Consider the following 14,399-nt stretch of genomic DNA (forward strand, 5'->3'; position numbering starts at 1 on the left):
TTGATCAACCCTTCTATGTAATCAAATTCTCATTGCCACTCCCTTCCAGGCACAGATCCTTCTTCAATCTGTCTTTGTTCAAATGCCCCATTGCATGCCCTATTTGCTCTACTCAAGCTCTAACAGGGAATTCCCTGGTGGTCCAGTGGTTAGGACTCTGCACCTTCACTGCTGAGGGTGCAGGTTCACTCCCTCGTCAGGGAACTAGGATCCCACAAGCCACGTGGCTCGGCCAAAAAGTTTAAAAAAAGAAAGAAAGAAAGAAAGAAAGCTCTGACACCTCACACCCAACCTTCTCCCACTTGGGTTTCTCCTTAGCCCACTTAGGCCGAAACAGCCCATGCCAGCTGCCCACCTTACCTGACTTGGTCTCTGACACACTGCACTGGACCATATTCCACCCACCACCACCAGGTGGATGCTCTCCTCACTTTGCTCAGGCGCCTATGCTAAGCCTTTCTCCTCCAGGCTGTCCTCATCACCCTCCTCTGACTCTGACACACCACACCAGGCTGCCCTGTGCATAGCTGCCCTCCTTGTCCTGTTCAGGCTCCAGCTCCCAGACTGCCCATCTGCACGGATGTCTTCCTCACCTTTCTTGGCCCCAATACCCAGCACCAGGCCTTGTCCTCATGTGAACTCCTTTCTCCCCTTACTTGGGCTCTTACACTTCAGGATGAGGCACCCGTGTGTGTGGGGACCCTTCTCTCTCCACACAGGCTCTACCTCCCCACACTGGGGCTTCCCTTGTGTGGACACTCTCCTCACCTAGTTGGGCTCCGATATCCCACACCAGGCCACCCCTCCACATGGATGCCTGTCTTGCTCTGTCCCACCTAATGGTTTTAGGACTGACAAGAAGAGAAGGGAATGAAGATGAGGAAGAAGAATGCTGCTCTATTCTTTATTGTTCCAAAGCACTTATCACTTTTGTATTAGTCTGCTAGTTTCTGCCATTAGTTTCACAATAACAAAATACCACAGACTGGGTGGCTTAAACAACAGAAATGTATTTCCTCACAGTTCTGGTGGCTGGGAGGTCCAACATCAATGTGCCAGGAAAGCAGGTTTCTGGTGAGGCCTCTCTTCCTGGCTTGCAGATGGTTGCAGTAAGACTGTGTCCTCAGACAGTCTTTTCTCTGTGCAGCACAGAGAGAGAGAGAGAGAGCTCTCTGGTGTTTCCCCCTCTTCTTATGAGGACACCAGTCCTAACGGATTAGGGCCCCATCCTCATGACCTCATTTAACCCTAATTACCTCCTTAAAGGCCCTGTCTCCTGATATAGTCATGCTGGGGGTTAGGGCTTCAACACATGAATCTGGGGGACACAATTCCGTCCATAACACCTTTCTAACAGGTTTTCTACGTTGCTGGTTTACTATGTTTACTGTTCATCACATCTTCCTCTCCAGCCCTGCATGTCAGCATTTAAATGTGCTCCTCACCTGCAGGATCTTGCCTCTGGCTCACGGTGGCAGCCCCCAAACCTGGAAGGGCAGCTGGAGGAACTCCTACATATGGGCACAGAGACACGTGTGTCTGAGGAAGATCACGTGGGGAGCCTCCCTCCCACTCTCCTCCACCCGTCAGACCTCGGGCAGGGAAAATCAGAATTGCTGGGACCAGGTACAAACGGTTTATTTTTCTGTAAAGAGCAAAGTACAGAGAGGTGGGGGAGGGCAGCTGGGCCTGGAGGAGCAGCAGTGGGCAGGCCCCATGCCCTGGCTGAGGCCAGAGGAGGCCCTGGAGGCTGCCCCAGGAGTAAACAGGTACTGGAGGTGCAGCCGGTCAGGGCGGCCTTCAGCGTGAGGCTAGAGAAGGAGCAGGGGAGGCGAGGCAGAAGCTCACGACCTGATGGGGTCACACAAAGCCAGGCTTCATGGATGAGCGGTGGCAGTTGGGGCAGCTCCGCGTCCCGTTGTTCTGCAGGCACCTTGGGAAGCAAAGGGCCCTGTCCACTCAGCGGGCCTGTCCTCCCATCCTGGGCCTGGCCCTCTCTCCTCCCCCTTCCTCTGCAGGTGCAGGAGGTATCCACAGCGCCCCCCCCAGGCTCCTGCCAGCAGCCCTGCTGGCCCCTTGCACTCTGCCTTGGGGATGCCTCCAGGGCAGAGCCTGGGCTGGGAGTCAGGAGGTTGTGATGGAGGCAGCTCTGGCCCTGGGCATCTAAATCCCATGACCTTTGGGATGCCTCTTATTCTGGGGAGAATAATAGAACATCCACCTCATAGGGCTACTGGGAGGATTCAATGAGTTAATAGGAAACGCTTGGAACGGGCATGGGATGCCGAAAGCACTGTGTAAGTCTTTGCTGTTCGTATCACTATTGTGACTAGGCCCCAGGGAGGCCCCAAGTGCCTCGTGCCCACCGGCGGGGCACTCACCTGAGGTGGAAGATGTGGGAGCAGGGCAGAGCCTGCAGCCGGCTATTCTTCTCGCCTATGGACTCGCCGCACAGGCCGCAGTAGAGCTCTGTCTCCTCCACGCACTCGTGGAAGCGCACGACGTGGGCGCGCAGCTCCCGCTGCAGACCTCTGCTGCGGTAGATGCTCTCGCTCAGGCAGTGAAGCTTGAGCTGGCTCAGCTGGGGCCGGTGCGGCCAGGAGAGCGGGACGTGGGGGTGAGACAAGTCAGTGCTAGTGAGCAGCTGCCCTGCTTCCCTCCTTGCCCAGCCCAAGAAGCTCTCCCCACAGGGCCGCCGGGTGGTCAGTACACAGGGCTCCTGTCCTGGCTGCATTCCTGCCTTGCTGGTGGGCCTAGGAAAAACGTCCTGCCCTCTCTGGGCCTTGGTTTCCCCTCAAGCAGAAAGGAGGTAGGTGAGATGGGTGATCCTTACTCCTAGAACCCGCTGGGGACTCCATGTTTTTGAAGGATTTTATTGACCAAACCTGCTGCACTGACCTCATAATAATTAATTTTCTTTCCTGTTTTTGTTGATTAAATGCACACAGAGCCCGAGAGACCTGAGTAAACCGGAGCCGGCATCATCCAGCCAAGGCACATGTATTTAGCATGTTACTTGGACTGTGCACCTGATCCCTGAGAAATGCACATCTTCTAGAAGACTTTGAGAAACACTGAGGTTATTTTCAACATTTAAAGTTTGGATATGATTATCAAATTTGGAGGGGCCACATATACTATGAAAGGAACACGGGCTTTGGAGTTAGCACATCTCTGAGCCTCACTTCCCTCATCTGTAAAATGGGGCTTGCTGTACCCACCTTGCAGGGAGCCACTGAGGCCTGGAACCGATACCTAGAAGAGCCCTGTGATGCCCACCTCTGTATGAGTGGAGGCCACTGTTAGGAGTTTTAATGACCATCAAGAAACCTCTGAGGAATTCTGATATCCCCTGAGCTATGGAATTCTTGCCCTGCCCTCCGAAGTGCTCTCTGGGTGGAAGAGAAACAGCCAGGGTCTGGGGATGATGGGGGCGGCTCCTGGAGATCAGGAGAGGCTCACTGCATGAGCAGGTTCAGGGGGGCCTCCCCACGCACCCAAGGTCCCACCTTGGGCTCTTGACTCCAGACCCAGCAGACGGACTCCGCTCTCACCTTGTTCCCCACCTCCTCGGCCAGGTCCTGGGCTCTCTCGATGGCCTCCAGAGCCTGGAAGGTGAGCACAGGCCAGGGCTGCAGGCAGAGCTGTCTGACAGAGGCCTTAGCTCACAGGGAAGGAAGGGGTAGGGAGGGGTGGGTCTGGAGAGGGCAGCACCGGTGGGCAGCTGCCCCGTGTGTGAAGGTAAGAGGAAAAGGCTGGGGTACAGTCACCAGAGCTGCCTCAGTTTACTCAGATATAGAATGGGAAGAACATTCCTATTTCACGAGGTGTCGTGAAATCATAGGAGGCAGTTAAAGTGTCCTGAGTGCAAACCCCAGGCCTAGCCCTTTACTAGCTGTTGGACTGGGCAAGTCATGGACCTTCTCTGAGCCTGGAAAATGATCTGGAATCCCCTGGCCTCATGGGACTGGGGTGAGGCTGATGTTAGACAAAGTTTCTGAAAGAGTCCAGCCCAGAACCAGACCCACACATTGTTGGTTGACCTACTGGCCTCAAGTGGGAGCACTGGGGAGAGCTGGGAGCTGCAGGAAAGGGGTCCACCTCACCTTGTCCAGCGCCTTCCTGGCCACCCAGCACTTGGCCACACCCAGCAGCACCTGTACCTGCCCCAGGCGGTTTCCAATCTCGGTCATTATGCTCATGGCAGAGTCGTACCTAGGGAAGGCTGTCTGCACAGCCAGGTCAGGGGTGGAGTCAGGCCAGGCCAGGCTCGCACCACCTCCCCCTGCATCCCGGTGACCTCACCTCCAGGTCCCCACGGCTCCGGTGAATGTCAGCAAAGCAGAGCAGGCAGAGTGCCTGCAGTGGCCGGTCCCCATGCTGCAGTGCAATCTTCATAGACTCCTGTGACAGAGGCCGGTCACTCAGACCTGCTCGTCTGTCCCCCACCACTGGGGTGCCTTCACCCATTGGGCCCCTCTGATGGGCAGTCCAGGGTCACCAACATCCTCAGAGCCCAATACACCTTTCATGGTGCTGAGGCCCATGCACTGAACCACTGAGGTCTGACAGCACTGGAAACTGAGGCTCTGAGAACAGAAGTGACTTGACCAAGGTCACCAGGTTATTAAGTGGCAAAGTTGGGATTCGAACCCAGATCAGTGGAACTCCAGAGACTGGCTCTCTTCCTACTTAAAGTGCCCCATAAGGGCACTTCTTTTGGCAGGGGTTGGGGGGCAGAAGGAAGTGCTCTCCCCTGAAAACAGACTAGAAGGGAATGAGGTTTGGGGCAGGGGGACTGGGGGGCAAACACATCCTTCAGGGGCTCAGCTGTAGAGAGGAGGGGCCAGGGGCAAGGCTTGGGGGCCTCAGTGGGCTGAGTTGGCAGGAATAGGCACTGGGCCCAGACCCTGCCTACACTACCACCCTCTAACTGCCCCCATTCCCTCCTGCCCCACCTCACAGCACTCCATGGCACTGCCCAGGTGGCCCAGCAGGCGATACGCCACAGCCATGTGGTACTGGCTCATGGCCCGGTACTTGAGGCTCCAGCCTTTGCCATAGTCGTTGACGAGCTCTGCAGCCTTGCAGGGGAAGAACAGGGCTTTCTCGTAGTCCTGCAGGGGACACAGGGAGGGGGTGGGCTGGGAGGGGGCACACTGAATGGCAGGAGCTGCCCCTAAGTGGAACGCTCCACCGCGTGTTCATTCATTCATGCATTCATTCTGGTGTCCAGGGAAAGAGTGATCCAGACAGAAGGAACAGCCAGTGCACAGGTGTGGGCTCCATGAATACAGGGGTTTTCATCTGGTTTGCCAATGTATGGCAAGAGCCTAGCACAGTTCCTGGCACTTAGCCTAAAGTGTTTATTGAATGAATGAACGAATGAATGAGAAGGAAGAAAATACAGTTGGCTTCTCCTCTCACCCAGTCCCAGTTGGGCCCCTCGGCTTCAGAGACACACAGAAGGGTGGTGGTGGGGATATCAGAGCCCACTCCAACCCCACTGGAGTTTGCCCCCTGGCACCCAGTCATCACTGAATGTTCGGTGACTGCCAGCACAGTCAGCTCAAAAAACATTGGGACAGACTCACTGAGGCAAAGAAATCATCCTCTCACCTTTCTTTCTCCTCAGACTTCCAAATGTCTTCTCAACCTGTCCATTATTAGCACATGAGCTCACCTTATGCATGCACCATTAAGAAAACAGAAGAGGGACTTCCCTGGTGGCACAGTGGTTAAGAATCCGCTTGCCAATGCAGGGGCCCTGGTCCAGGAAGATCCCACATGTCGCAGAGCAACTAAGCCCATGCACCACAACTACTGAGCCTGCGCTCCAGAGCCTGCGAGCCACAACTACTGAGCCTGCATGCCACAACTACTTAGCCTGTGCACCACAACTACTGAAGCCTGCGCGCCTAGAGCCCGTGCTCCACAACAAGAGAAGCCACCGCAATGAGAAGCCCGTGCACCTCAGCGAAGAGTAGCCCCCGCTCGCTGTAACTAGAGAAAGCCCGCGCGCAGCAACAAAGACCCAACGCAGCCAAAAATAAACAAATAAATAACTTAACTATTTTTTAAAAAAGAGAAGAAAATCAGAGAGGAGCTCCCTTATCCACCTTATCCGTCAAACCCACCAGATCTGTTCCCACACTGCCTCCTTTCCTGCTACTCCCTGCTCCTATCAAATTAAATATGACCCCCTCCATGTGGGCTCTGGAACCCCCTCCCCAGTCTCTTTCTACTGAATCATTCCTATCAATGTAAAATCACAGCCTGGCATTTCTTATCTCATTTGAAAAACAAAACAAAACAAAAAAATCAAATAACCTTCTTTGACCTCATGTCCCATTTAGCTACAGCCCCACTTCTCTGTTCTTCTTTGTAGAAAACCTATCTGAATTTTTATTTAATATCTAACAAGTTAATATGACCAAAAGAGAACTCTCAGTAACCCCAATAAAAACCTGTTCCTAACATACTTAATTTGTACTATGTACTTTTTATTAATTAATTTATTATTTATTTATTTTGGGCTGCACCGGGTCTTAGCTGTGGCACGTGGGATCCTCGTTGGGCCATGCAGACTCCCGGTTGCGGCACGCATGCAGGATCTAGCTCCCCGACCAGGGCTCGAACCTGGGGGCCCCCGCATTGGGAGCACGGAGTCTCACCTGGACCACCAGGGAAGTCCCTACTATGTACTTTTTAACTTGAAGCCATGTAAATGTTTTACAGACTTTAAAATATTAAATTTAATTTTAAAAACCCTAAAAATAGAAAATGGAAACAAATGACCTTAATGTATATCATTATATTAATATTATAATCAATTCTAATAAGTATATATTATAATACAATCAAGGTATATTATAATATTCTATCATAGTATATTACGACTGTTTTATCATATATATTAATATATTATATATTATATATGTTATATATTAATATAGCCATACAGAAAAGTTATTATTTCAAAGGACCTTAAAATATATACTTGAACAGTTCAGTCATAGTGGGATATATTATAAAGACAAAAGAATGGCAAAGAAATCAAACCTCATTCGTCATTTTTTTTTTTTTTGAGTAAGACAATATTGGTATTGTCTTTTGAAATTCTCTTATGTACTTTGTAGGATAAAGTAAATATTTAGAAACCAAGATTTTCAGTCTAAGAGAAAAGAGAATCAAGTCTGAAATAAATTAAGGAAAATCCTGAAACATTGGATTTGAATTGGAAATATCAGTATAAAGTCCAGTTGTCCTCACAACAGAAGAGATTTAGTAGCAACAACAACCCAGTAGCCGCGAGCGTCCGGAGAGCCCACGTTTGGTCTTTAAATACCATTTCCTACTAAAAAAGGACCCGGAGGAATGGCTGGCTCCAGGTTTGGAGCAGGAAATAGAGTGGGCCCTCTGGATTTGAGGGTTCCACATCCTTGAATTCAACCAACCGAGGGTTGAAACTATTGGGGGGAAAAAATCCAGAAAGTTCCGAAAAAGCAAAACTTGAATTTGCCACACACCAGTTTATATTTACATAGCATTTACATTGTATTAGGTATTATTATAAGTAATCTAGAGATGAGTTAAAGTATGGGGTGGAGGGAATGTATGTAGATTTTATGCAAATACTACACCATTTTATATAAGAGACTTGAGCACTCCCGGATTTGGGTGTCCTGGGGGATCCTGGAACCAATCCTCCGCAGATACCGAGGGACGACAGTATACAAAACGAGTGTGGGACAGGCTATTGTGGCAGAAAACAAGAATGCTTTCTTTCAAAGACTAAATGAAGTCTCGTCAAAAGGACACAGTAGCCATACTGTAGAGAATTCCACTGACTAAAATTAAGATAATACGAGCATCAAAAGGAACAATGATTGCAACTGACTGACGAGTACTGAATATTTTTTTAAATCCATGATTTCACAACGATACTACAAAAAGAGGAAGCAAAACAAGTAAGTGTGATCATTGAAGGCAACTATCACATCAACTCATTATTCTGGAAAGTGGTAAAGGAAAGGGAAAAAGTATTTATTCTGCCTTTCCTTAAGGAACTGTATTTCAGCGTAATCAACTAGCTCCAGTTAAAGAGGGAAAGTTCTCCCTTATAGAAAAATCCCAGCTAATAATTGCAGAAGGCATGATAGAACTTGGAAATCACCATTTCCTGAGAGTTGAAATGAAAGAATTGATTCAGGCAACAAACATCAATGGATGCTCAAACCATTACGGAAAATGTTGTTGCAGAACTGAATATTCACAGCCAAAGTGTCACCCCACAAGTTAACCTACTGGTCGTGAAAGGAAGACAGCACGGATGAAAACAGTGGGATCAGGTGGTCACTCCCTTAACTACCGATATGATGTGATATGAAGCACGCAGCCTCGCTTGTATAGTATTCTCACCAAAAATGCGTGACCTAAATCTTACCAAGTCATTATGTAAGTTCTAGTTCACAGAGAGTCATGGAGACAAAGAAGCAACTTACATGACTCCTTGAGGAAGCAATGAGACAATGAGATGGAACATTCTACAAGGCAATTAATCCGGCTTCCTCAATAAACCATGGAAAATAAAGGGAAGGGTAGGAATTCTCTATAGAAAGAGACTCGGGAGACCTAATAACCACTGCAACGTGTGGTTCTTGTTTGTATTCCAATTCAAACAAGCCGAGGATAAAGGCATATTTTCAGGATAAGTAGAGAAATTTAAGAGATAATTGTTCAATATGGTGTGTGTGATAAATAGTATTGTGATTATGTAAGAAAGTGGCCTTATATCAGAAAACGGTCTTTCTGTCTTTTTTTTTTTTTTTTCAGAAATGCATACAGAATTACTTCGGGGTAAAATATCATGATGGGGCTTCCCTGGTGGTGCAGTGGTTGAGGGTCCGCCTGCCGATGCAGGGGACGCGGGCTCGTGCCCCGGTCTGGGAAGATCCCACATGCCGCGGAGCGGCTGGGCCTGTGAGCCTGCGCGACCGGAGCCTCTGCTCCGCAATGGGAGAGGCCACAACAGTGAGAGGCCCGCGTACCACAAAAAAAAAAAAAAAAAAAATCATGATGTCTATAATTTTGTATCACAACACTTCAGTGAAAAATATGTAAGTCAAATATGGCAAAATATTAATAATTGTTAAATCTAAGTAGTGGGTATATGGAGATTCATTATATTATTCTGCTTTCCTGCATGGTTAATTTTCTTCATAATAAAAAAGGTTATAAAACACCCCTATCCCTCTCCAATCCTATTGCATCTCACTGAATGGCTTCCCCATACATCTGGTTGCTGAAAACAAAATCCTCAGTGTGGTCGTGGATGACTCTCACTTCCTCATACTTCCACCTCTGATCCATCAGCATTTACACTCTCCAGGATTTTTTAAGCATCTACTATGTGCCAGGCACTAACATCCCCCATGGGCCTAGATGCCTAGGGGGAAAGAGAGCAAATGCTCAGGACCAAAAGTCTGAGGTCATTGACCCCATCAGTTTCTTCTCAATCTGCCATCTCCCTTCCCCCTTACCTCTCTGACTCCACCACCGCCTACCTTTTTCTCACACACCTGCTGCAGCCATGCTGGCCTCCATCCTTCCTGGAACATACTGGGTAAGGTCCCCCAAGGGCAGAGCTGTGCTTTAACTGTTCCCTCTTTTTCATTCTTTTGCCAGATTTCTGCATGGTTCACCCTCTCATTTCTTCCAAGACATCAGACATCACCTCTATAAGGCCTTCCAACCACCCTGTTTGAAATTGCAACACCACATCCTCAGCACTTCTAACCCCCTTTCCCTGCTCGCCTTTTTCCTAGGCACTTTCCACCATGCTGTATACTTGATTTGCTGATTGCATTTATTTGTCTCTCTCCCCCAGCTAGAATGCAAGGTTCATGAACCCATGGACTTGGCTGTTGTTTTCACTGTTGCACCCTAGGCCAACAGTGTCTGGGATATCATAGATGCTCAGTACATATTTGATGAATGAATCCTTACAACCACGCTGTAAAGTGGGTTTCATTCTCCTTCATTTCATAGGTTCAGAGAGGAGAGGTGACTTGCCCAAGATCACACAGCAAACATGTGGCAGTACAGGTTCACGGCCTGTCCTCACATAGGAGCTTCCCATTCCCCCAGGAAGTCAGACAGATCAAGGCTTGAATTCTGGCTCTGCCCTGCCTGGCCATGTCTTTACTTCCTGGCTGTCTTTTCCCTCCCAGGCTTTCGTCTGCCTCATTGCTACCTAAATGGGAGGACTGAATGAGGTGATGCAACAGGGAGCGTGGCTCACGGGAGACTCTCAGGGAGCCCGAGACTCTACCGCCCTCCCTGGGGGGCTGGGCCCACCTTGACCTGGGCGTAGAAGCTGCCCAGGCTGCAACAGACACGGCACTCGAGCATGGTGTCATCGTTGTTGTGGGCATAGCGCAGGGCCTTCTCGAAGCTCTCCAGGGCCTTCTGGAAGAGGCTGAGGCCCAGGAAGGCGTTGCCCATGCTCAGGCTGACCTGGCCTCCGAGCTGGGTGGCTGCCCGGGTGCCGGGCAGGCCGAGGCAGGTCTTGCAGTAGGAGATGGTCTTGTGAAACTCGCACAGCTTCTCGTTGCTGCGCGCCAGGTTCAGGTAGCTCTCCAGGAGGAAGTCGGCATCCTCCAGCTCCCGAGCCGTGTCGATCTGTACCACAGCAAACTGCCCGCCAGGGTGGCAGGCCGGGAGCGTCAGCCTGGACCCTGAGCCTGGGACCCGAGCCTCCGTCCCTCCAAGCCTCACAGCCCAAAGCCTCAGGCCCAGAGCGTCCACCCCCGGCCTCACATGCTCTCCCTGCTCCCCAGTCCCAGAAGCCCCAGAAGCTGCAGCCCAGGAGCCTCCACCTCCCAAACCCAGACCCACAGCTTCCACCTGTCCATCCTGAGCCTAGGTCTGCAGTCTCCACCACCCACCCATCCGCAGCCTCAAACCTGGAGCCAGCGCCCCCTAGGCTCATACTCAGAATCCCAAACAGGAAGGCTGGAACCTCGACTCTGAGACCTGGCCTTCAGCTCCCCGAACCCTGAGGCTTAGAACCTCAGTCTCAGAGCTTCAGACACCAGAGTTCAAGGCCACAGGCCCAAATCCAAAGCCAAGACCCAGTGGATTCAGGGCCTCAGGCCCCAGCCACTAGCCTGTGGGATACAGGGGAGCCTGAGGAGGCAGGAGGGGGGCTGGAAGGCCTGGGAGAAATCTCGCCCCGGCCCCGCCCTCCCAGCCCGGCCGCGGCGCTCCCACCTTCAGCATCTCCTTATAGCGGCCCATCTCCGAGTGGGCCGTGACCAGGCAGCCCAGCACACGGAAACGCCCCACGAGGTCCGAGCTCTTCTCCAGCACCTTCGTCCACACCTGCAGCGCCTTCTCTGTCTGGTTAGACTGGTACAGCTGGAGCCCCTTCGCGATCTGCTGCTTCGTCTGGTCCTGCCCCATCCTCCCAGCGCCCCGAGCCCCCTCCAGAGAGACCCTGGTGGCTCCGTGCCTCTAGACACTCATGGAGCGGGCCGCAGAGCGCCAGCTGCCCACCAAGCCCTCAGAAGGAGCAGGGCCTGGATGGAGAGCAGGCGCGCCACCCTGCGAACAAAGCTGGTCCGTCGCTGTCCGCAGCTGTCCCTGCCAGTTGGGGCCACGTGGCCGCCAAGGAATGTCAGCCACAAGGTCACGCGGGGCCTCTGCCACACCCACCCCCGAGCTGGGAGGAAGGTGCCTGCCCCCCCAGGCATCCCCTTGGGCGTCTCTTCAGCACCTCTGACACTGGCCCTGAGCCTCCTGGCTGGGCAGGCCCTCCCCGCAGCCTTGCCAAGGAGCCGCCCCCAGGGGTGGGCTGAGAGCTGGAAGAAGCAGGGGTGAGGCTGGGCACACAGGCAGCAGGGAGGCTGGGGCCTCTCCCCATCACAACCTTCCCCCCAGACCCACCGACCCCAGGCTCTGTTCCTGTGAGTCACTGGGCGCCGAGGTCCCTTACCCGTGCACGTGCCCACACCATCCCAACGTGTCCTAACTCACAGTCCGACCCCAGCCACAAGTCGTTCACCTCTCTGGGCCTCAGTTTCCTCATCTGTAAATTGAGGCTGCAATAGGCTAACGAGCCCTAACCCACAGGCTTGCTATGAGCCCCACGGTGGGGTGGGTAACAGCGTGGACCCTGGAGCCAGGCTGCCAGGATTTGAATTCTGACTCCGCCGTTTATTATCTGCATGGGCACCGTGACTTTGGGCAGGAGAATGATGGTTCCTACTTTACTGGATTTTTTTTTTTTTTTAAGATTTCTTTCTTCTTGACGTGGACCATTCTTTAAAGTCTTTATTGAATTTGTTACAATATTGCTTCTGTTTTATGTTTTGGCTTTTTGCCCACGAGCCATGTGGGACCTTAGCTCCCTGACCAGGGATCGAACCCATACCCCCTGCATTGGAAGGCGAAGTCTTTTTTTTTTTTTTTTTTTTTTTTTTTTTTTTTTATGCGTTACGCGGGCCTCTCACTGTTGTGGCCTCTCCCGTTGCGGAGGACAGGCTCCGGACGCGCAGGCTCAGCGGCCATGGCTCACGGGCCCAGCCGCTCCGCGGCATGTGGGATCTTCCCAGACCGGGGCACGAACCCGTGTCCCCTGCATCGGCAGGCGAACTCTCAACCACTGCGCCACCAGGGAAGCCCGGAAGGCGAGGTCTTAACCACTGGACTGCAGGGAAGTCCCTTTACTGGACTGCTGGAACTAAATGACTTAGTAATTGACAAGGACTTAGAACAGTGCCTGCCTGACACACAGGAAACAACACTATGTGACAATAAGCGAGAGGTTATCTAGAGCTGCGTCCGTATGCTCCATGGCAAACTGCCCATGAGGAACAGAAGTTGCCCTTTGAAGGTTTAAAAGATACCCAATTCCAATCCCAGTCCCAGTTTGAAAGGGTCCCTTACAATGAGTTTTAATGCCAGACACAGTGGAGAAGGGCAAAGTCTTGTACAGGGAGCAGACCTGTGAAGTACTGGGGCTCATGGGGTTGAGAGAGGCTCCTGCCATCTCCACCAGCTCGACTCACCCCATCTTTCTCTTCCCTCTCTGCAAACCAGACTCCTTCTTGCCCCAGGGCAAATTTGTCCTTTCAGAGTGGACACTGGCTTTTAGTATACAAGCGTATCTCGTTTTATTGCACTTTGCTGATATTCCGTTTTTCACAAATTGAGGATTTGTGGCAAACCAGCGTCGAGCAAGTCTATCGGCACCGTTTTTCCAACAACATATGCTCGCTTCTTGTCTCTGTGTCACATTTTGGCGATTCTCTTTTGGCAATTCTCATAATGTGTCAAGCTCTTTCATTATTATTATGTTTCTTATGGTGAGGTGCAATCAGTGATCTTTGATGTTACTACAATGACTCACTGAAGGCTCAGAGGATGGGTAGCATTTTTAGCAATAAAAGAGTTTTTAGTTTAGGTCTGAACATTGTGTTTTTAGACATCATGCTATTGCACACTTAATAGACTACAATATAGCACAGACATAACTTTTATATGCACTGGGAAACCGAAAACTTCATGTGACTTGCTTTATTGTGATGTTCGCTTTACTGTGGTGGTCCCGGACCAAACCTGCAGTATTTTCGAGGTGTGCCTGTATTCACAAATTTGTGCATTGATCAGCACAAATTTCTAATATCAGAACATTTTCATCACCCTGAAAAGAAGTCCTGTGCTCATTAGCAGTCACCCCCCATTTCTTCGTGTTATGGGGTGCTGAATTGTGCCCCCGTTCATATGTTGGTGTTGATATGTAGACCGCACCCCCCAACCTCGTAATGGGCCTTATTGGAGACACCATCTTTTTTTTTGGCTGTGCCACCTGGCTTGTGGGATTTTAGTTCCCTGACCAGGGATCGAACCCGGGCCCTCTACAGTGAGAGCACGGAGTCCTAACCACTGGACGGCCAGGGAATCTCCTGGAGACACCATCTCTAAAAAGGTAAAATGAGGTCATTAGAGGGGGCCCTGATCCAATATGACTAGTTCCATAAGAAGAGATCAGGACATAGACACACAGAGGAGGAAAAAGTGTCATCAACAAGCCAAGGAGAGAGGCCTCAGAATGAAACCCACCCTTTTAACACCTTGATCTCTGACTTCCGGCCTCCAGAACTGTGAGAAAGTAAGTTTCTATTGTTTAAGCCCTCCAGTCTGCTGCAGTGTTACGGTAGCCTGAGCAAACGAATACAACCTCTGCAACCACAATCTACTTTCTATGGACTTGTCTATTCTGGACATTTCATGTAAATGGAATCACACAACATATGGCCTTTTGTGACTGGCTTCTTTCACTCAGCATAATGTTTTTAAGGTTCATCTATACTGTAGCATGAATCAGAACTTCA

General features: G+C 50.9%; 1 protein-coding gene across 2 annotated transcripts; it reads right to left on the bottom strand.

The window, feature by feature from the left end:
* Positions 1-1,620: 1,620 nt before the first annotated feature.
* Positions 1,621-11,615, bottom strand: RAPSN (receptor associated protein of the synapse). 2 transcript variants are annotated; one of them, XM_032641067.1, is made up of 8 exons: positions 11,275-11,615; positions 10,360-10,698; positions 4,959-5,117; positions 4,306-4,404; positions 4,107-4,229; positions 3,555-3,608; positions 2,382-2,581; positions 1,621-1,933 (listed from the first exon to the last, which is right to left on the bottom strand). In XM_032641067.1, exons 1-8 carry the CDS (start codon positions 11,464-11,466, stop codon positions 1,861-1,863), a joined length of 1,239 nt encoding a protein of 412 aa, XP_032496958.1. In that variant the 5' UTR covers positions 11,467-11,615; the 3' UTR covers positions 1,621-1,860. The 2 variants fall into 2 exon arrangements, with proteins under 2 accessions (XP_032496958.1, XP_032496959.1); XM_032641068.1 differs by lacking the exons at positions 3,555-3,608; positions 4,107-4,229 and having other exon boundaries at positions 1,861-1,933; positions 11,275-11,466.
* Positions 11,616-14,399: the final 2,784 nt, after the last annotated feature.

This window comes from Phocoena sinus, chromosome 8 (assembly GCF_008692025.1).
Source record: "Phocoena sinus isolate mPhoSin1 chromosome 8, mPhoSin1.pri, whole genome shotgun sequence".
NCBI lineage: Eukaryota > Metazoa > Chordata > Mammalia > Artiodactyla > Phocoenidae > Phocoena > Phocoena sinus.

Coding starts and splice junctions, on each gene's coding strand:
- RAPSN (XM_032641067.1), bottom strand. CDS start 11,466: ATGGGGCAGGACCAGACGAAGCAGCAGATCGCGAAGGGGCTCCAGCTG. Junction 4,230..4,305: donor GGAGCCGTGGGGACCTGGAG/GTGAGGTCACCG, acceptor CTGGCTGTGCAG/ACAGCCTTCCCTAGGTACGA. Junction 2,582..3,554: donor CCGAGGAGGTGGGGAACAAG/GTGAGAGCGGAG, acceptor CACCGGCCCCAG/CTGAGCCAGCTCAAGCTTCA.